Here is a 22,973-nt window from a genome sequence, read left to right as displayed (position 1 = left end):
AGGCGCCTGAGAGACAGCAGATATTAGGATGAGACAACATTGTGTAAAAATAACAAATGAGTTATGCTGAAGACTGTTGCTATGGCAGCATGCACCCTGCCTCATGAGCATGATAGCAGGTGAGAGGGGGCATGAGGCGGAGGGAAAGTGGAAGAGAGAGAGACCATGAGGCACATTCTAAAAAGACTGTTTTTGTGACAAGTTGAGCAGCATCATAGCAAGACTGCAAGTGTGACAGAAAACAAGAGAGAAAGAAAAATAAGGAAGAGAACATACAGGGTTGTATTTCTGCATTTGGGGGGCATGCAGGGGTCAGGGCATGCAGTGAGGATGATGATGATGATGGAGATGAGGAGGAGGACGATGAGGATGAAGGCTGGTCTGGTGAGGTGGGTGAAGGACAGTTGTTTGTGTTGATGGGATTAATCCAGAACGCAGCGCCATTCTTCTGGTTACCTCTCTTAGGGGTGCTGCCCTGCTGTTCGTTCTGGAACATGTCCTCAGAGCTGCTGCTGCGGAGTCTCTCTCTCTGGAGGAGTTTATCCACCCGCTGAATAATACATTCCAGACTTTTATCCACATTCACCCACACCTTTTCCTAAAGGAGAGATTGACAGCGAAGGAATGAGAGAGAGATTATTTCTGTTCTCTTAAGTATCGTTTCTATCTTCTTAGAGGAACTGTCTTATCATTTTCTCCTATGATTCCTCTTCACGTCATTAAACAGCTATTGTACTGTCATGACCTGGATGAGGATCTTAGCTTGACTTGCCTGCCCTTATAAGGGGGACCACATGGAAGTACAAAACAATTTGAATCTCCTTCTTGCAAATGGTACAAAATCACTTTCTTAAGTATTATTTGGCACCTTTTGGTCATGAATATTATTTTATTTCACTGCTGTTTGATGAAATCATGATCATGTGAAATATTTACATATACTTTTGGCTATGACCTTTTTCCTATGTCGTGTCTTGACCCAGGGTCATTCAGAGTCTTACCCACTCCTCTTCGTGCCAGTCCACGTGTAATGATGAGCGACTGTTGCGTCCACTCCATTTGGCCAGCAGAGTGTCCTGGTCATTCCGTAGCACTACGTGTTCAGAGTCGGCTGAGGGTGAGTTCTTGGAGGCAATGTACTCTGGACGAGCTGCGTTTAGTGCCTGCACAGCAGACGCCAGTAGCTTGCAGTCACAAACTGTCACTAACTGCCTTGTCTGCAAAAGGCACACACACAGACACACACACAGACACACACACAGCCAGAGAGAGAGAGAGAGAGAGAGAGAGAATGTACCAACATGAATTACTATATAAATTACACAAAGAACAGCTGTAAACTGATTCCAAACCAATATTTTCCAATTATAAGCCACTCTGTAAAGTTAAAAAACAACAATTCTAATATCTGTAAATGCATTCACTTAAGTTTGCATTGTAGCAAGTTATAATATCAATTAAAGTTCTTATATATGTAATTATTATATTTTAATAATATATACTTCTATCATAAAATTTGATATTTGAATAATTGATCATTCATTCATTCATTCATTATCTGTAACCGCTTATCCAGTTCAGGGTCATGGTGGGTCCAGAGCCTACCTGGAATCATTGGGCGCAAGGCGGGAATACACCCTGGAGGGGGCACCAGTCCTTCACAGGGCAACACAGACACACACACATTCACTCACACCTACAGACAGGGGAGAACACACCAACTCCTCACAGACAGTCCCCCGGAGCGGGAATCGAACCCACAACCTCCAGGCCCCTGGAGCTGTGTGACTGCGACACTACCTGCTGCGCCACCGTGCCGCCCTAATTGATTAATTTTTCAAATTCTCAATAAATATTTGGTGTGAATTAAAAAAAGAATTCAGATAAAATTAATATAACGATTATAGTTAAATTTTATGATTTCTAAGTAGGTTGCTGATAAAGTAAATACATTCCAGAGAGCTCATCTAATGCACTGCTCGCTCTAATAGGGCAGTGGAAGAGCCGCTAAGGTGGTGGGGATTCTCAGGAGGTGAAGCGGCATGATCAGGTGTGCGAGGGCTTCTCAGATCTGATAATGACAGAGGCAGTTGGACTAAGCATAAGCAAAACCTAGAAGCGTCACTGGTGAAATTTCTTTGTAAAGTGTGACCTGTGGGGCTCACCTTGTCAGCTAGTATGGTCAGGGTTCTCTCCAAGCCATTGGCAGAGCGCTCCTTAGCTGCCCGGGACAGACGCTCAGCATAGTAGCTGACCTGAGTCTTCAGAGTGTTGATATGAGAGATGATCTCTTTGGCACAGACAATATCTTGAGGCATGTACACAATGGACTGGGAGCTGGTCAGAGCACTGCTGCAGGAACCAAGAAAATTATACAGTTATATTCAGTCACTGAGTTACACACAGACCCCACTATATTATGTTTTTTACTGTCATTAACTGACCACTATGCAGTCAGCCTACCTTACAAGTACAAACTACCATAAGGTGTCCAATTACAGTTAGTGACAGCGGATTATCTGCTGGTGCACAAAATAAATCAGCTCTCTCTACACCGGGTATCAGTGGCAATTTCTTTTCTTCATAACAACAGATGCACTACAATATCCAACTGTACACTAGCAATGTGGCATGTTCTCTTATTACAATGACCAGCAAGCGTGTATCAACTATATTCAGAACATAAAAATATAAACAAACGTATAATAAAAGTGCTCAGAATTCAGATAGAGACTTATTTAAAAGTCTTTGTGGGAATTGAAAACTGCAAATACACGTTATGTAAAAATGGGCCTAGTTCCCTTCCCAGAATGCAGGGTGGTAGTAACACAAACATGTCATCAGCTTTCAGAATGAACAAGCCTTACACTGAAAAGTTTACGCATGCGCAGAATTCTAAATTTATCATAATTATGATGTGGTTATAAGATGTGATACTGTACAAGGGACCAGACACAACAAGTCAAATGAGGGAAATGAAAAGAAAGTGACAACTTTAAAACTTAGTATGTGGCTGCTTCAAAATATAAAAAAATAAATAAAAGCAGTTTATTAAGTGCATCACTGTCTTTCATTTCACAACAAGGAACAGAGTTGAGAAAGCTACATAAACTGTATCATGTGTTTGTGTGGTCTGTGTCTGACGCCTTTTGTTCATGGTTATTTCACTTGAAGTTTTCAATAACCAAGATATGACTGTGTTCTTCCCGAGACCTGACACTTTTTTGTCTGATGTCTGAAACCTGGCACCGTGCTCTGAGGATGTCCTCAGACAATAGATTTATGTTTAAACTTGTGGCAACAGCACTCAGTGCCCTGCCCTTTCGAGACGCAATTCCAGCACAATCTCATCTACAAAAAGTACAGCGTGTTAGTGTGTTCACATTATAAAATATGAAATTCCTTATGCATATTCAAATTTTAGACATCAGAAAAAGTGGTTGACTTGGTGTGTCATAGCCCTGCATTTTATCTTGTGAACAATCTACAGGCTTCAGCAAAAATTGTGTTTAAATTCCAAAGAAAGAACAAACATAAAAACACATATATATTCATGTGTGTGTCGAGCACAGATCTCACACACATATCCCTCCACAAACTCATGATGCAAAGGACAGTGCATGAATATGCTCAACCTGTGAGAAACGTCATGCAGACACAAGAAGGTCAACTTAAAATTAACTCACCATTCCTCCTCATAAATGCTGATTAGAAAACAAAAAGGCGATTAAAGAGCCAGAAATGAAAATGAGGATAATTTGATCTATAATGACATGTACACTATCAGTACAAAGCAGCTTTTTTTTCTTTAAATGATCAAAAAATGGAACAGCCAGTGAAAGCAGCCGACCAAAAAAATTAAATATCTCTGTACATTAAAAGACTAAAGAACTGACAAAGAAATTGGAAATAATCAACATGCAATAATATAGAATGTCATTTTCAATAGCGAGAGCATGTGTAAATGAGTGTCTATACGCACACCAATAATGCCATTATTTTCGGTTTTCAGCCATTATCTGATATATTCAAATGTTCATGCAGATAAGAATAGTGTAACAGAACACACACAATCCATAAGCGGTACAAACTAACCCCACCCACGGGAAGCTAAAATGACAGTCTCTCATTTGTCGAGACTAAAAACGATTCAATCCATAATCTGATCTGCACTGTGATGTCATCACTAGTAGACTGAGTACTGCAATTACTTTGAACAGATTTAAGCCCTTACTGGACATCAGGAAACGTTTAGAAATTTGACCAAACAATTCACACATCACAATATGTGACAAAAAACAAATGTATGAGCAAAGTACTCTTACTGGTAAACACTGATTAAGGAATTTAAATGACTATCAGTGTGAATTCTCAGTTATTATCAATTATAAATTATCAGTATATATAATAATTAAATTAAATTACTGAGATCAATTCAAGAGAGATAACTGCTGAAATCTGTTAATAATCATATAATTGGTGTGAATGAATATGCATTCAGTGACATGTAATGAGGATTGACAGGCAGGGAGTTCAAAGTAAAGCAACAACAACAAAAAAATCCTGACTTTGAAACTTCTGCAGTGATAAAGAAAATGATAAAAAAAATAAATTCAGAGGGCTGCTCTTAAGGTCAGTGTATATGTGAAGAGCTGCTGAAATCTGCTGACATTATTCTGCTGAGTGAAGAATTATTGACGGTCTGCAAGCAGCACAGATTCTACTTCTCTTTCTCTCACAGCTACTGCAGATTATGCAGAAGACTGCTACATATTTCCTCTGCAAAGGTGTTTATATTCTTAACAGGGCATTGTGTCTGAACTATATTATATTCGATCCCTTTTTTTCTTTAGTATTTTCTCTCAATTCACAGGATGTATTCTGCACTGGGAAAAGTAATGTGCTGTAAACACACCTTCATGGCTAGATTTGAGATTAATGTATAGGCTAATTAATACAACTTGTGAACAATTTGTTTAATTAGTACAAACTGAGTGCCACTTTCTGCAAATGAAAGAGTGAGTCATTTGTCAAAGTGGATTAACTGGATTGGATTCTCAAACACTGAATAAAAATGTTTATAATGTGTGTGTAATGTAAAATATGTTAATTTGGCATATTAGCGCATGTACTGCAATTCTACTGCAGGACAATAAAGACATATTTCTTAATTGTCAAAAACAACATTTAGAATTTCACAATCTCTCCGTGCTACTTTCTCACGTCACTTACTGTTTCTTGGCCTCCTCAAATTTCTGGATGAGTTTACGCAGGCCACTGTTCTTAAAGCCCTGACAGTGAGCTGCTGGAGCGCCGATCGTAACCACATCATAGGTGTGATCTACACACAAACACAGTCAAAATTATACATAATTTAATTAAACACATATCACAATATGTTCAGAACCTTTTATAAACATATAATACACAGTCTATTGGGTCTCACAGGTTATACTGGACTTGTGAACATATGTAACTATATATTCATAATGTTCCAAAATATACACCTGTCACCGGTGTAAGACAGATACCCAGCCTAGTGTAGGCTTGTCCAATGTAGGTCAGTGATTTCAAGGGTAGAATAACAACGAAATGTGGCCTAATAAGGAAATTGTGTGTGTGTGTGTGAGTGTGTGTCAGGAACAAAGTCTGTTGTTTCACAGTCAGAGAACCCCATATCCGTATAAACAGTATGACAAACACAAATGTAAGTCATATGTATTCAATCACATAAAAATACAGCCTCTTTGCTACCATTTCTACATCTCTAATTTTCAACTAACGCTATTCATCTCAGTAGTACGAAGGAAAATGTAGAAGCACACAGCAATATTTTAATGTCATTATTAACAAAATAGATTGCAACTATAAGATGATTACTACAAATATAAATGTTTGAGGACATTGTAACAGAGAATTGTGTTGAAATTGAAATTCTCAAATGCACGTAAACACAATAGGTTTTCAACTCTATTAAGCAGGAGGTTTGAACCATTTAGCTGAGGCCTTAAGTTTCGAGTAGTAGGCTTGGGACTGGAAGATCCCCCGATTGATCCTCAAAAAAAAATGATAAGGAAATAAGGAAAGGGAGTGTCTGCTTCATCTTCCCTCAATGTCTACAGCTAAATTGCCCTTGAGCAAGGCAACTAACCTCCAACAGCTGCCTGGGCAATGTGGTTGGCAGTCCACTGCTCATTGCCCCTAGTGTGTGTAATGTTTGTATGCACATGTGCATGTGTGTTCACGCCCACGGATGAGTTAAATCCAGAGACCATTTCCCTCAAGGGGATTAATAAAGTAATGCCACTTCTTCTATGAAAGCTGACTCAATTCTAAGCTAACACTTGAGCTTGTCAGAGCAATGTTACATTGTCACACACCCCTGGCATACCTGCCTCACTATTGAGAGAGAGAGAGAGAGAGAGAGAGAGAGAGACAAACTTAGTGTAGAAAAGAGGAACAGTGTGAAAGGGTCAGCAGGTAACTACAAGTTAAAAAGAGTAAAGAAGGGAGGAGAAATAGAGAGACAAAAATGTAAAAAGTAAAACATGGACAGATATAAGCTGTAAGTGAATTTTACCAAAACCAGACTCATCCTGGACTCTCATCCTCTGCATGTGTAAGTTAGTGGGCATGAACTCCAGCTTCTTGTCTGCTTTTAGATTACTGGCTTTGAACGAAGGCCCTGAAAATGAGAAACGAGCACAAAGATCTGTAATAAAAAATAAATAAAAGGGCAGAAACGGCTGTACATAGAGTAAAAAGCAGTGCACCAATGAGGTCCTCAAAAGTTTTGGAAATGCCAACTCTGAGTAGCACCCTCTGAGTGGAGTGATTACCACCACATTTTCAGAGCATCAGCACTGGGGTTTGAGGAGACCGGTATCTACCAGAATCAGTTTTAGGGCACGGAAAAACAGTTAGAGGGCACTACCACTTTTCACCAACCAATACCTTAAACGAATTGGTAAGACTATCGTCTACATACCTTTATAGTCCTGCAGGTCTCTGAGAGTCTCCTGGTAAGCGAGAATAATACTCTGGTACTGTGTTACGATCTGCCTTCTGAGACTCTCCCAACACGGAGATAACTCCCCCAACTCCTCTAGTTCACACACCCTACATACATAAACACACACACACTTGCATAAAGATCCATGCCATGCAAACTTCCCGTTCCAAAAGATGCTGCTAATTAAAGCGTAAATTATACAGAACACATACAAATAAGTTGCCTGTCATATCTAGGTCTTTTGTTACATTTGTTTTGCTGATGAATCATGGTTCATTCAATTCACATTTTAAAATAGATTTTCAACCAATACAAACACTTCAACATCTCCCTTTTATGATCAGTGCACTTGGACTGAGAGTTATTAATATATTGCTGTCAGAAAACAAATGTACCAATACAACACCATTCTGTGAAGTACTGGGTGGTACAGCTAGCTGTGTAGCTGTGTGCTTTCTGTGGTAAGTGATAACTTATTTTATACCCAAAGAAAAAGAACACAACAGTGAATGCAATAAAAAAAGTTTTGCATGAGAGAGAAAACCTTAATTACAATGTATTGTTATAATTGTTCTATTTTATTATTAGTCACTTTTGATTGTGCCTTATTTACAAAGTATGATTTATCATAGGTATGTGTGTATAGGAAAGCAACATAGGATTTGGCATCGTTTGTGGGCCTTGAAATGTATCCTCCATGGACAAGGGGGTAATTGTACTTATCTTAATATCTCAAATGTTTTGGATCTGGAAATTGTGTTAATTTCTCACTCAGAAGAGAGTCTTCTGTGTGTGTGTGTGTGTGTGTGTGTATGTACTGAGGTACCTGGCAGCATCCTCCTCTAGGAGCATTTTCACAAACTGCCGTGGCACATTGAGGGACAGCACGCTCTCGGCCATCTGCTCCAGTATCCGCAGGTGATTCCCATCAGTGGTGGGGAACCGATACATACGAGACATGGTTCCCCCAAACACTACAGAGAGCGAGGGACTTCATTAGACAACAGTGATTACCTGTCACCTAAAGAGCCTTCCATTGTAGACACTGTAGATGTTTGTCTAATCTTACAGTTATCTACAATAACTACAATTCCACGTACCTTTTCCTTAACCGTAAATGTAAGTCTAACCTAATCCCCAACTCAAAGCCTAAAAAAATAACCCCAGGAAACTTGAGAACAAAAAGCAGTCACAGTATAAGAAATGAGTCAGTTAAGCCTAGTAGCATATTGCAGTCAGGACAAAATCTCATATTTCCATTTTTTTAAATATATATATTTTGGTCTGATTGCTGTAGATGTAGATAATGTATTAGAGCACACACAATAACACAGGGCCAATTACATGACTTGGAAAAAGACATTTACAATATTACAGTGAGAAGACAACAGATTTGTACACACGTGGGACTCAAACCTTTGATGCTCATGCTGATTAAACCCCTGTCCAAACACAAGATACTGTGACAGCAGGGTTGTGTATGATTCAGCTCACTGGACATGTGCCCATATGAACACTCCGTGTGTGATCATACTAACATTTTAAACTCAGTGACAGAATCCAGCAACAACAAGGATAAACATAGCAGAAATTTTAAATGGTGCAATATATCACAAAACCTTGCACCACCATGCCATCCGCATCTGACACTTACAGCTAGATGAACACTGATAAAATATCACTTATTAAAACTTTTTGTACCTGATCGAAGAAATGTGTCTTTATTTAATGATGCATATTTGGCTCCAATCCCCATCGACTCTGTCAAGCTTTCATCCACTGCAAGGACCGTCTGAGGAAGAGGGGAAGTCAGAGAGACATAAACATCAAAGTTATATTTTAGTATTATTGTGAATTATTACATTAATAATGAATTAATGCACTACTACATGGAGAAGCATGAATCTGCAGGGAGTTGATACAACTGGATCCATTTTGGCATATAATATTCAATAAAACACAAAATCATTTATGCTTTCCACAGAGAGATAGAAGCAAAAGCTTTTTACCATCTATCCTATATTTCAATACAAAATTTCACTTGTTACTGTAGTCAATGTCGGCTGGAAAATAATATCGATATATATTGCAATATAAAATGTTTAAATAACAATATGATTTTTACACACATTTTCATTATTTCAAATTATTTTCAACGGTCACTGAGGTTCATTACAGGGCACCGTTGTCCGTTCAGTGCATTCAATTTAAAATTTAGTTTAAAAATATTAGTATTGACAACGTCAATAAGATAATGGTTGATGGTGATGTCAGGTTTCTTGTTGGTTCTTGGAAGTTTCAGTGGATTTTAATCAGCGAAGTCATATCGTATCGATCAAAATTGAGAAATATGAGAGTGGCGCAGCAGGTAGTGTCGCAGTCACACAGCTCCAGGGGTCCAGGGTTCAATTCCCGCTCCGGGTGACTGTCTGTGAGGAGTTGGTGTGTTCTCCCTGTGTCTGCGTGAGTTTCCTCCGGGTGCTCCGGTTTCCTCCCACAGTCCAAAAACACAAGTTGGTAGGTGGACTGGCGACTCAAAAGTGAATGTGTGTGTGTGTGTGTTGCCCTGTGAAGGACTGGTGCCCCCTCCAGGGTGTATTCCTGCCTTGCGCCCAATGATTTCAGGTAGGCTCTGGACCCACCGCGACCCTGAATTGGATAAGCACTTATAGATAATGAATGAATGAATGAATGAAATTGATTTCCAAATTGTTTTAAGACAACTCTAATCACATTTCAGATGTGAGCTAATGCACCGTTTTGCTCTTGCTTGAGGATTCTATGATGAGGTCTTTCTGCCCGAACTGGGACCCTAGTCTCTGGTGTTAAGTGGTGTTACTGCACCGGTACTACTTCATGGTTTATACATCAATATACGTTTTTTTAATTATCAATAAATTAATCTAGGTTAGTAGTTGCTCAACACTGAATCCTAAAGTCTGATTTAAAGACCTTTTCAGAAATATGAGTAGCAAAAGGCCTTCTAAATTGTAATTTAATTTTGTTTTGAGATATGTCAGATATTCACACCTGAGTTTTATATGGAAACAGCAACTGAATTGTGTGTAGACTGACCTTGCCGTTGACGGTGTCTGGTAAACGGGTAACCGGCACCCGTTGCTCCCTCTTCTCCTCCAGCTGCCAGGCAATGACCGTGATGTTCCCCACTCGTATATTTTCTGCTGAACTGAGAAAAAAAAAAAAAAAAAAGGCAACGATTTTTTTTATGCTAAATCATCAGGCACTCAAGCAGCTTGTTGCTTTTTTGCCTATGGTCATCTTCTGTCTAAAGTATCCTGACTGAGAAAATATTTAATGCATCAGGAAATGGGTTTTGGCGCATGGTAGTTTTCTCCATTTCAATGACAAATACAAATGCTTATGCATTAGTAGTTCCCCTTGTAGAGAACCTTCAGCCTTCTAAACATGAGTGAGGAACAGAGTGAATCAGTGTCAAGCCAGATCCAAAATGCTTTGTATAGGGTTTGTTTTTGACAGTGTGTTTTATGACCATCAATTCTGTCCTCAACATATCTCAATCCAATATACGATGAGAGACATACGTTAGCGGCAGGTTTAAGGTGTGGTTCGTGTCCTGTAGTAGTTCTTTCACAGGGAACATCGCTGAGCCTAATAAATACATCTATAAAACAACAAGACAAAGAAGACAGAGAGAAGAAACACATACAGTGAGTGCTCCACTTAATCATTTTTTAAATTTATTTATTTATTTTATTTTTTTTACATTCATACTCAAATTCACGTATGCAACTCACAGTGCCCTGGGAGCGGTCTTTTACATCGTACACAGAGAGCTTGATCTGTGTCTGTTGGTTGATGAAGGAATCCTGGAAGAAGGCCACGCTGCTCAGGAACATGGGATTTGTCGTGCCCTAAAAAAGCACAACTTGAAGTGAGACTGATTTTACAACCTTTTATAGACACTGCCAGTAATAGGCTTTAAAGCACTGCACCAGGATTTTATCAGAAGGAACTGTCCACTGCCTTCTTTGTTTTTTAATCCTTGGGTTTTGTTCTATTATGACGGAAGGTAAAAACTTGTCAAAGCTACTGTCCGCGGTAATAAATCATACTCTATCGATGCAACAGACAGATTATTCTGAAAAATGTTGGAGTGTCCCTCAATTGGAATTGACTTAATTGACAGAGATATACCCATCAGTATAAAAATAGACAGACAGACAGATCAAGTTTTTGGCAGAGATTCCTAGCCTTCCACACTGTTCCATACTGTCCAAAAGAAAAAGGTTGTGCGGCTTGCGACAATCAGCATAACTCCTTTGTAATACAGTTTTATTAAAAAGATTAATTAATGCCAGGTTTCCGTCATAGAGAAAAACCATTAACCTAGAGAATATATTCAAATTATTTTTAATTTCATTACCAGCACAAGCTCTGCATTAATACTGGCTGAACGTAGTGCTTTTACAAGCACTAAATGGGGTATCATATTACCTCAATGATTTCTGTTTGTGCATGCTTGGTCCAGAAGGCTTGGGGTGGCGTGGTACAGCTCACAGCCACAAAGCTGTTGGGCTTACGGTCCAAATTCGGAGTAGTCAGCTCACTGCAGGCTACACACACACACACACACACACACAAGGTCACAAGAGGGTGAAAGTTTTCCATAAAGTGTCCAGTTTACACAAAACAGACATGGCTGTTAATAATTGTGTGAAGAGGCTCTAGCGGAGCAGGAGATAGGACTGAGCTCTATTTAGCTTTCCAGGGTGAAATTGGAGAAGGAGACCAAACACAGAAGCTTTTAGCCCAGTGCTGCTGCTGCTGGCTCGCATATATACACACATACATACAGCCACACACACAGACACACACCGTAAGATATGGCCAGTTCACAGACGTATTCTCCCTCTTTCATTGTTTTATTGCTGCTGACTGTCAGAAAGCTCTCTGTACATAAAGGCATTCATTAAAGCCTCAAAATAAATGCCACACAGTGTTAATAGCCAAGGGACAGAGGCCAGTGCTGTCAGCTAATGGCTAAACTAATGTCTGACTGGCTGTGACCTCCACGCTGCATAGGAGAAGCAAAGCAGGGAGTAATTTGATGAAATCATACAGAGGCAGGGCACTAACCGAGGCTGAACTCCAACACAGGCTCGTCTGGGTCCTGACTGTTCCCTATGAGGAGGGGAAAAAAAAAAAATTACCAGACGGATCTAATTATATTTCCTAGATCCCCCCAAAAAAGTATACATTCTGATATCAACATGCTTTTATAAGAAAAGGAAACAACTAAATACAACATAGATTCTGCAACTTGTTCCCTATGTTCTGGCTTGCTTATTTATATTTTTTGTGTACTGAACCATGTACTGTCTGTACTTAAAAATCTATTTGAAAGGGTTATTACAGCAAGGAAAACTTCTCTTCAGTTTTCTGAACGATCTCAGACACATTGTATGTATTTTATATAAAGTGCTGCTCACTTAAAAAAAAACGCACTTAATTATATGTACAATTTACAAGTAACATTTAATTATTGCTATGTAAATATTGTATACTTAAAATGGCTGTAACGTCTACAGTGACTTTTAACCAGTTCTGAACCTCTTGTATTTCTACTGTACATTTAGACAGGTATTTCTTTGGAAGATTTGGTGGTAGAAACCCTCAAGTCACTGACCATAACTGAGACATGTAACTGACCTGCCAGTGCCAGACCAAGCATCTCTGAAGAGATGTCCAGTGTACTCGCCCTGTACACCGACCATGGCCTTTGCCGCTCCCTCGTAGACATCCTGATGAGGTGTGTGTGTGTGTTCAGGTCAGAGCTGCAGGAGCGATGGAGCCACACACACACACAACCCCAAGCACACACTCCTGTGGGGTAAGGTTTGCCTGGGGCAGCTCTGCAATAAAGAAAAAGGAAAGATATTTCAATTCAAATATGCACCCCCCAAAAACAAACAAACAAACAAAAAAAACAAGTCAATACTATGAGACATTAACAGGGAAATGCTGCAGGGCACCCCCTCAAAATTCTCTGTAATCTGGATCTACCTGATAGAGCTTGAACATATCTTACATCTTTAGACTTTCAGAGTAGTGATAAAGGCCATCTGCAAATCTAAACCCGCCAACGTGAGTCATGCAAATAAAATTTCTCTCAATCCTCACCTCTGACAGAATGAAAGTGACAGTGCCTGGAGCTTCAAAAGAGGGCAGATTTAGAGAATAAACAGATTCCACTCCGTATGGAGAGAAGAAAACAACACAGCAGATGGCTTAGTGTGAAGGCCACTGTCCAAAACAACTCCCTTCGACTCTGAGAAATCTCGAGGGAATTAGCGGTCCACTTCTGGAATCTGAACAAAGGCTGTGAGGTTCACTGTACGCCCAAAAACTGTAGACACCCATAATATGCAAAACAGTCCTTTAAGTTGTGTGCGTAGAGCTTGTAAATTTTTCAGTTTAAAAAGAAAAAGAAAAAGAAAAAAAAAGAGAGAGAGAGAGAGAGAGAGAAAGAAACCAGGCAAGCCTAGGTTTGCCAGACCTCCATTAGCCATATAGCCATTTTGTCACAAATGTGTTTCTGGCTTTTCAAAAACAGGAAAGCCCAAAATACATACCCTTGTCATTGGAAGGTCTGGAGAAGCTTTGGGTGCTTTAATAAATGCTAGATGATCTACCACCAAAAAAAACAAACAAAGACCAAGGACATTTTGTTGATGTTAAGAATTACAATTACTTATTTATTCAATGTAACAAATTAGAGTAAAGCATGTGAAGTTTAATGAGGCTGTGCGCAGCTATATGGTGTTATAAAACCCTTATGCCACAAAAAGTCTCCTCACCACAAAGACAAAATAAGACAAATTCAGCAGTCCTCTCTCTGCGAGATATAGGAAGTGTGTAAATGTTGACAAGTTCCAAGCCGTCCTGCTGAGCTTGTCAAATAACGATGCGGAGCCGAAGCTCTGGCTGACATGCATGGTGTCGCACCAAACACAGCCCCAGAAACGCACACAAACTGAGCATGTTCCTGTATTATTTCCTATAATGATTCGCACTGAAGGACCTATTGTCCTTTGGTTTCAGTTGGGAAAAAAAAAATTCTGTTTCACAAACCAGTTTATGCTGAAACGTGTTCCAAATTTAGTTCACAAACTGGAATGTGAAATATGGCTGAACTAAAAACAGATGTTGTTGTAGTGCCACCATAAGTTCTTTCTAAGTTCTAAGTTCCTACTCGCACATGCAATTTTCAACATTAAGGAACAGTCCGGCAAAATACATGAAATGAACTGGAACAAAGCAAGTGCACATGAGCTTATAAAGGGCACCGGTGCCAAGAATCAGCCCAAGGAGCATCACCTAAACAGCAGGGTCAAAGGTCCCTAAGACTCATTGATGCCTGAGGCTGAAAAAGTTCAAGCTGGCTCTGAAAGAAAGTTGTTAGCGCACAAAATACATTGCAATTTGGGCTACAATAGCTCTTCTATCATTGATGCTTCCCATAAGGCACCCATGTCCCTGTTGAAAGTTCACCATGTACAGTGATGAACCTTGTAGTAACAAGCAGCAGATGAATGCCAGACAATTACTCTATCATTTTATCATATTTTTTTGTATTAATGGTTTTATTTTGTCCTCTTATGGTCCTTATTAAATAAATAGTACCTCTAATGATTTTATAAATGGCTGAAAGTCTCTACTCTGAATCATGTTCCTAGCTAAGAAACTTGCATTATTCCGCCCTGTTTCTCATCTCCATGGAGATTATATTTTTCCTCTAACCTGGGTTTTGCTAACAAGACCATGCTATTACACAGTAATGGGCTCCTATTCTTGCTCATTAGCTCTAGAGCCACAAACATCTGAGTCTCTGGAGCTGGATCAAAACAGTCATGTAAAGCATCAAATACCTGTGGGCTGTGATTCTGTTATGAAATAGGCAGGAACGTATTTCAGTATGAAAATAAAGAAAAGAACAAACATCTCACTATACAAAGTAACATCAAAATAAAGAGTAAAAAAAAAAATCTATTAAAAAGATAGGTGCCATTGTAAAAATAGTAGTCAGTCAGAGTGGAGACAAATACAAAAAGCAGTTCTAAACACAGAAACCCAGCCAAATTATTCAGAAACTCTAATAACTATCCACTACAGACACTACAGCTTCGCTGTTGACACATACATTGTGTTAGACATCCCCTAGCCCAAGGGGCAGTTTCTGATTAAAGACCAGCTCTTGGCTGGATATTTTTGGGTCCTGGACCATTCTGAACCTAACAGAGACAATGACCCCCAACAATGCCATGTCTGATAAACTCTTTTTTTTGTGTGTATTTATATAGTAATATCAATATAAATATATATATCTTTATTTTTGACAGCTATGATTTTAACAGTTATGTCATATTGTTGCAACATTTTACTATTTTCTTCAGCCACCACTGGTTTTGTTTGTGCTTAAACCTGTCTTTGTTTTTTATTGCTTTTTGTCCGTTTCCCCCTCACTAATGGTGTCCTGTCATTCTTGGGTAATGATCTTGAGAAATACTTGCCTAGCTGTCACTGGGCAAGGAAACTTAGCTAACAGTTCCGAGAGCTGATATTAGGTTTGACTTTTTTCTACCTTCCAAGCAGCTGGTTATTCAAAACATTTCTCAAGAGAGGAGTGTAGTCCCTTCAAAAAAAAAAACTATGCAGAATGCTGTACATGTAAATTAATACTGACAATCTTGCTATCTTTTTTTTTTTTTTTAAATTCCTACCTTTATAACAGTGACTTGACAGTTGAAATAGATACCTTCTATTAAATACAAAATCCTTCAACACTCTGTGGCACTCCTTAGTTTTGACCCTGCTTAGCTTTCCCTTCACTGCAGACAAGAAAGCTGCATCATAGGCTGACTGTACTGGATGTGCTAGCAAGGAGCTAGCAGTGTCTTTTCAACTGGCAAAGGCAGCATTCGGGTTTGTAGACCACACAAGGTCAAACACTGCTGAAGCTCAATGTCATGCTGGTGCCTTAGCCACCCCCATTCATACCAGAAGGTGACAGACTGACAGATAACTGGTCATTTCCTATTAGAGCAGGCAATGTGTAGCTGCGATGTAGTGACAGGCAGCAACAGACTGGCAAGCGACAAATCCAGCTGAGATGTCCTCAGCTTTATGCAAATGAGCTACGATACACATCAAAAACTAAATGATTAGTTCTCACAATTTCTCAGATCTATCAAAGAAATACACTCTCGGAGGTCCCCACACTGCACACACTATTTTAGTCTATTAAATAAAAAGAAGCCTAATTTTAGCCCTGAATTTTGAAAGGTTTTACATGTATTATTTGTTTCAAATTTTCACACACTAGAACTTAAAATGTATGTTACATTTAAAAATGTTAACATCCATCAATTGGGGGGGGGGGGGGGGCATTAAATGAAAATGCTGTGTAGTCCAGTACTACGCTGAATCCCTGTCTGGCCCTCTAAATTTCAAAGCACTGCAGAAGGCACTTGCATACTGAGACTGAGTTGACTCCAACAGTTTCAACTCAATCATATGTCATTGGCCAACAGCTATGAGTGAACCTTGATACTCAAATAATGATTCTTTGAGAGTCAACTCCTCTTCACTATTCCACCAGTCCACTCTCATTGCCCTGACAACAGTAAACAGACAGGGCATATTCCTGTTTATCTTTACATGTTCTTGCAATTTTCTTTTTCAAATTGAGAAATAACAGATAATTTACAACTCTCTCACAATTTCGTTTAGTTTTAACACGCTGATGAAATGTAAAGAATGTTGTCATAGTTCTCTTGTACAAATGATTATTTTTATTAAGTCGTCATCTAGTTTGCTGTTAAAAATCTATTGTCAATAAATATTTTTCATCAACAGTTTATGTCAAAAAATTAAACACTGGCAAGGGGTGCTGGACCTCAGCAATTCATAATGATGTTACTGACCATAATGGTTTGCGATCTAATCAAGAAGAGCTGAAGTTAGTAAAATGTATTTGTACTAACTAATTCATTCATTATCTGTAACCGCTTATACAGTTCAGGTTCACGGTGGGCCCGGAGCCTACCTGGAATCATTGGGCGCAAGGTAGGAATACACCCTGGAGGGGGCACCAGTCGTTCACAGGGCAACACACACATACTCACACCTATGGACACTGTTGAGTTGCCAATCCACCTACCAACGTGTGTTTTTGGACTGTGGGAGGAAACCCACGCGGACACGGGGAGAACACACCAACTCCTCACAGACAGTCACCCGGAGTGGGACTTGAACCCACAACCTCCAGGTCCCTGGAGCTGTGTGACTACCTGCTGCGCCACCGTGCCGCCTTTGTACTAACTAATGATCATCTAAAATTAATAGGCAACTGACAGCTCCTGCTCTCTTCTAGGAATGCTTTCAGACTAAATTTTGGATTCGGCTGAGGAATTTTAACTACACAAATCTCATTAAGGTCATCCATACAGATTTAAAAGTTCTTCTACAATATCTGGAAAATTCTAAGCATACCAATCAATCTCTGACACAAAGAGATCCAGTGGCAGTCTGCCTAGTGTTAATGCCTCCAATATCTCATCCCGTGCAACCTCAGGGTTTATGGCAGTGTCTAAACCTCAATCCTAGACATCCTTGTGGACTACAAGATTCAGAGTTTTGGACTACAAGGTCCAATAATCTTAATTGCTCATTTGCTACATTTCTTTCTGACAAAATGAAGCTTACATACTGATAAAGGGGGAAAGCTCAAGGTATTCATTATATGGTGTCGTCCCAATCAAAGCGGACTTTTTTAGCACAACAGCTTCAAAGTGGAACAGCTTCTCTTCTAAGCAAACAGCACTGAAGGCAATAACACTTGGTGTTGGATATTCTTAGTGGTGTTATTACACTGAATTGAAAAATGACAGCATTAGCTCCACTCTCACTGCCTATATAATAACAGCTGTTCAGTTCTGACATTTGGTGATTCTATCAGACATGCTCAATCAAAAATTGCACCTGATAAATGACTTAAGTAGCTACCAGGATGGCCATGGTTGGGACATATAGCCCCTTTTCTGTCAGACGAGAAACAAAACTCAAAGGATTAATGAAGAAAAACCTAGAAATAATTTTAAGAGTCGTAATATAGGACCTGGAGACCCCTGCAGACTTCTCAATCTCATGAACTAGAACAGGAAGCAGGGGAGAGCTTTTTCAGCTAATCCCCCAAAGACTGCCTGACACATTTTTCACATGACCTGCTGAAAATGGCATACATGTTCAATCCGGAGGCCATCTCTTCAGCGGGAGAAAGAGGAAAAAAGGGGTTATTGTTAGTGTTATGCACTAAATACACTTGCAGTGGGCACTTACATTTGGCTTAGTGGAAACGTGTTTCAACATCCTCCATCTTACCTTAGAATACATACAAATTGTTAGGAAGAGAAACTGATTTGCCACAAAGCCTCCTGATACTTTTAGAAAGACTCTCCGAATTATCTCACAGCTGTGTGTCGTAATGCATTATATACCTAAGTATTTACATAACATTTCACAAAAGTTATACAAGAGTACAATGTTTGACATACTGCTAGTGGTTATAAGATGGAAGATTTGGTTTTAATTAGAGCACTGAAGGTAGTGTCAGATGGTCACTGACCAGACATACACAAAACCATACCATAAAGGGTACTTGGTCCATCGTAGATACACTTGCCTTCCTTTGTGACATGAGTAGCCTGGACCAGACATAGCTCTAAATATTAACAAAACCACCTAACAACAGAGTGATGAAGGCAATCCTCAATGAAGGTCACTGCAATGTATCTGAATAACTAAAATTGATTTAAATATAGACTTGAGGCCTTTTCACAAAACGGAAAAAAAATAAAAATAAAGCGTCAAGTTTTGAAAACAAAGACCTGTATATTACCAGCATCTTTCACACAGAGCTCGAAACTGATGGTGGGTCAAATTTTTAAGTAGAACCTGTTCTATTTTCTGTGTTTTACGGATGTGTTAAAATCAGACTGACCGTTGTCATGGTTGCAGAGCAAACAAATAAGCAGCTTTTCGTAACACAAAAGCTTAAAAAAACAAACATGCTGACTGGTGAGACAAAAAAAGCTTCGGACATGGTTTCCATACGTTAAAAGCTGCATCATTACTCGGTAGACTTGAAGGTAAATTAATGACCAGAAAGAATCTTGTTTTTTTTTTTTATAGGATTTCACATAGCATGCATAAATAATCTGGTCTGTGACATTTATAAACAATAATCAGAATTAAATAAAAATATAATAAATAAGTAATAAATAACAACTAAAAGGTGAGTAACTGCAAATTACTGCAGGTAACAACCATACATTTGCATCATGTGTTATAGGATATCAAAGCAGTGATACTTTATTTCGTCTTAGAATTTGCTAATATTAGGTAACTTCCCAAAATGTTGTTATTATTAAATAATAAGTGTACGAAACTAAACTTTTTCATATAACAGATAAAGATTGGAGCCAAGTAGGCCTTAGTAATACTAATGAGAACAATCCAAATAACCATATTCATAATCAGCATCTCCTTTAGCAGGTTCACAAAGGGCTAAACAGTGAACCTATTTCAAATATGAAGTCCCCATTGTAGGCAATTACTACATCTGCAATATAATTATTGCACATCCTTGTAGACAAGAGTGCAAGCAACTTTGCATCATTTGTTACAGGAGATCAAAGCAGGTCCCACAAATATACCAACACACTTAAAATCCCCATCTATTTCTGGGTGGAGCTGAACTCAGATTAACAAAAGCTCCATTCTTGCTCAAATAACCAGGAATTTTAAAAAAAAAAAAAAGAAAAAAAATGTGATGATGTGTTTGTTGGAGCCTCATTTTCCACTGGCGGCTGGAGGAGGCAGAGAGCAGAGACCCACAGCCATAAAAGGGCAAACCCACTTTCTCTTTCTGTGTGCCTGCCAAATCTCAAAAACTCTGTGCTAATACACACACACACACACACATTATAATGAGGAGAAACGGCAGAAGGGGTGAGTGACCCCAACCACCCTCAGATCTGACATTTCATCTCTTATCAAACACTCCCACACCAAAAACTCCAGCACTAAACTCAACGAGTTCTCTCCAGCACAGCCCTTGTGCCCACATACACTGCACTTTCCAGCATGTCTCTCAGAGAATCAGAGAGCAGATGTTAAATGTATATTAACTAGAGCTGTCCAGTGAAAGTCTCTAAAAGAACATGTCAGAGAGAGGTTTGCTTCTCTAGTGAGAGTTAGTTATGATAGTTAAATACATATATCCACATACATAAAAGGGAATGCACTTTCCGAACTCGTGTTTATGTCACTAGATAAAACCACTATAGGCACTGTAAAAAAGAATGAATTATGAAAGAACGCTTTCCAAATTCAGCAGATCATTAATTAGCATTAAATTCCTGCATGTTAACATGTTAATTTTGACAGCATTAGTAAATACTTACACATGTAATGATAGTCAAATTTAGTTATTTATGTTAATTCACTGTGTTGTTTGGCAAATGCTCTTATCCACAGCCACTGGCTGTTTTTTAACAGTGTATTTTAAATATAAGGTCCATGTCCAGACTTAAAGCCAGTTTTCCATGTCGTGGGTAGAAATGTAACCCTCTATGTCACACCAACTACAGTCTTTACTTTAAGGCACACTATGTAAGATTTGGTATTTTTGCTTCTGGGCTCCCCCTTCAGGGCTATTTGCTTTTACAGCACTTTGAAGTAGTGAAACTTCCATGGCTTCACAGCTGCATTTGCCTCATAGCTTTAAACCTAAAGCCATTTAACATACTGCATGCAATTGGTGAAAGAAGACAATGTAATTCAGATTTTGCAGAACTATACATTTAGGATTTGCATGATAGCAGTAGGAAGAGGACGTCACATTGTTACAGGAAATGTCTTTCATTTCTTTTTACACTCAAAACAACTTAGGTGGTAACTTCCTATTCTAGCCACACGATTGGCCATGTGAAAAAAAGTGTGATAGCAAAGCACTACCCAAGTAAAAAAAGAGTGAAAACACTATGCTGAATGTCTTTACGTAATGCAACAGACCTTCAAATAACAATTAGCAACAGCTTCTCCCTGCTGCTTGTGGTTTGCAGTTCAATAACCTAACAGAGGACACATCATACATGACTCACCACTGAATCTACATGGCTGCGTGGTTCTGAAGTCCCAGTGGCTGTAGCTGCATAAAATAAAAAAAATTTTTTTTAAAGGAAATAAAAACCAGAAACACAACATCCTTTGCCTGCTGTAAAACTGGGGATGGAGCTCAGAGCACCTGTTCTTGCTGAAGCATACATAGAGGAGCAGAGACTCAGCTGTTTCCCTTTCCAGTACTGGGTAAATGGTTATGTAAAAGAAGGCCACACTCTCACATGCTACAGCACTATGCTGTTTTGCCTGGAGAGAAGCAGCGTTACGGGTCCTTGATTCTGTCAGAAGCAGCTTGTTTTCAGTAGTTTACCCTCAGTATCTGAACAGAAGTGAATAAAGACTCTGTTGTTGCAACTTTAGGCGCAGCACTGCAGAAACTGCACTATGTAATTTCAGGACTATGCTGTAAAAATGAATTACACTATGCAACTCCAGATGGAACATTAATTCATTGTCTGCAAGCGCTTATCCAGTTCAGGGTTGCAGTGGGTCAGGAGCCTACCCCGAATCATTGGGCGCAAGGCAGGAACACACCCTGGAGGGGGCACCAGTCCAGGGCGACACATACACACACACACTCACACCTACGGACACCTTTGAGTCGCCAATCCACCTACCAACATGTGGTTTTGGACTGTGGGAGAAAGCCGAAGTACGCGGAGGAAACCCACCAAACGTCTCACAAAGAGTCACCCGGAGCGGGACTTGAACGCGCAACCTTCAGGTCCCTGGAGCTGTGTGACTGCGACACTACCTGTGCCGCCCTAAACAGTACACACAAGCAAAAATCTTACCTAGTGTTCTATTAAATGCTGCTATCAATGACAAATGATGCACTACATCCAATGAAAGCTGTTCAGTGTTCTGCAAGTAAAATATTCAGAAAGGTAATTACTTTAAAACAGACAAACTGCCTCAGAGTGCCAATAAGACATCACCAAACTGCCAAAGCTCAGTTTTAACTGAAAGGAATTAATTAATGTTTGCAACCATCTGGTTTTTAAAAGCAACATGTAAAGGTGTAAATTCTAAGTAAATGTGATAAACAGGAGAATTCATGGGTAGCCAGTTAACAATAAGGAAGGAAATGGTTATGAAAAAAAACAAAAACAAAAACAAAAAAAAAACCATACCGTGGCCAAATTGTGCCAAACGCTGTGGGCTTGTGTTTTTAAAATGTTAATCACCTCATGGAACTGAGTCTTGTATCTCACTCACATTCAGGACTTGCTCCAAAATTGGGTGCTATTCAATGCCTGGCACTGAAACTGAAGTTAGAAAGACTCACTGTAGAAAACTCGACAGTGTATTTTTCCAAAATATCAACATATCATATTTTTGCACTATTTTGAAGGGCTTTAGTTCACAGTGTCTAAGAAATAATGTATAATATGTAAATAAAGTAATACATTCCTTCATTCATTCATCTTCTCCAGCTCAGGGTCTTGGTGTGTCTGGAGCCTACCTGGGATCACTGGGCACCACACCCACACATTCACACCCATGGACACATTTGAATAACCAATCCACCTACCAACATGTGTTTTTAGACTGTGAGAGGATAGTGCAGCACCCGGAGGGAACCCAGTCAGACACAGGGAGAACACAACACTAAATACAACACATACAAAAAGAAACTTTTCAATAGAAATAACTTAAATTATGTGCGTATTATGCCTGTATCTACCCAATGTGTTACTATATATGGCCAGTGTAGTAGCAGTGCACCCCTGACTGT

General features: G+C 39.3%; 1 protein-coding gene across 5 annotated transcripts in view; it reads right to left on the bottom strand.

Moving 5' to 3' along the window:
• The window catches only part of inpp4ab (inositol polyphosphate-4-phosphatase type I Ab), a 55,027-nt gene that overhangs the window by 18,034 nt on the left and 14,020 nt on the right, over positions 1-22,973 (bottom strand). For 3 of the 5 annotated variants that reach the window (XM_066666655.1, XM_066666654.1, XM_066666658.1), the window contains exons 2-16: positions 12,704-12,906; positions 12,131-12,175; positions 11,489-11,607; positions 10,789-10,905; positions 10,576-10,655; positions 10,088-10,199; positions 8,714-8,804; positions 7,839-7,986; positions 6,989-7,119; positions 6,581-6,685; positions 5,233-5,341; positions 3,687-3,704; positions 2,166-2,352; positions 1,002-1,217; positions 277-598 (exon numbers count right to left, since the gene is read on the bottom strand). In XM_066666655.1, the coding sequence (XP_066522752.1) occupies positions 277-598; positions 1,002-1,217; positions 2,166-2,352; positions 3,687-3,704; positions 5,233-5,341; positions 6,581-6,685; positions 6,989-7,119; positions 7,839-7,986; positions 8,714-8,804; positions 10,088-10,199; positions 10,576-10,655; positions 10,789-10,905; positions 11,489-11,607; positions 12,131-12,175; positions 12,704-12,794 (1,891 nt within the window). In that variant the 5' untranslated portion in view covers positions 12,795-12,906. The remainder of the gene's footprint in view (positions 1-276; positions 599-1,001; positions 1,218-2,165; positions 2,353-3,686; positions 3,705-5,232; positions 5,342-6,580; positions 6,686-6,988; positions 7,120-7,838; positions 7,987-8,713; positions 8,805-10,087; positions 10,200-10,575; positions 10,656-10,788; positions 10,906-11,488; positions 11,608-12,130; positions 12,176-12,703; positions 12,907-22,973) is intronic. The other 2 variants (XM_066666659.1, XM_066666657.1) reach the window with 2 other exon arrangements.

The sequence above is a fragment of the Hoplias malabaricus genome, chromosome 3 (assembly GCF_029633855.1).
Source record: "Hoplias malabaricus isolate fHopMal1 chromosome 3, fHopMal1.hap1, whole genome shotgun sequence".
NCBI lineage: Eukaryota > Metazoa > Chordata > Actinopteri > Characiformes > Erythrinidae > Hoplias > Hoplias malabaricus.
This window is presented reverse-complemented; position numbering and strand designations above follow the sequence as displayed.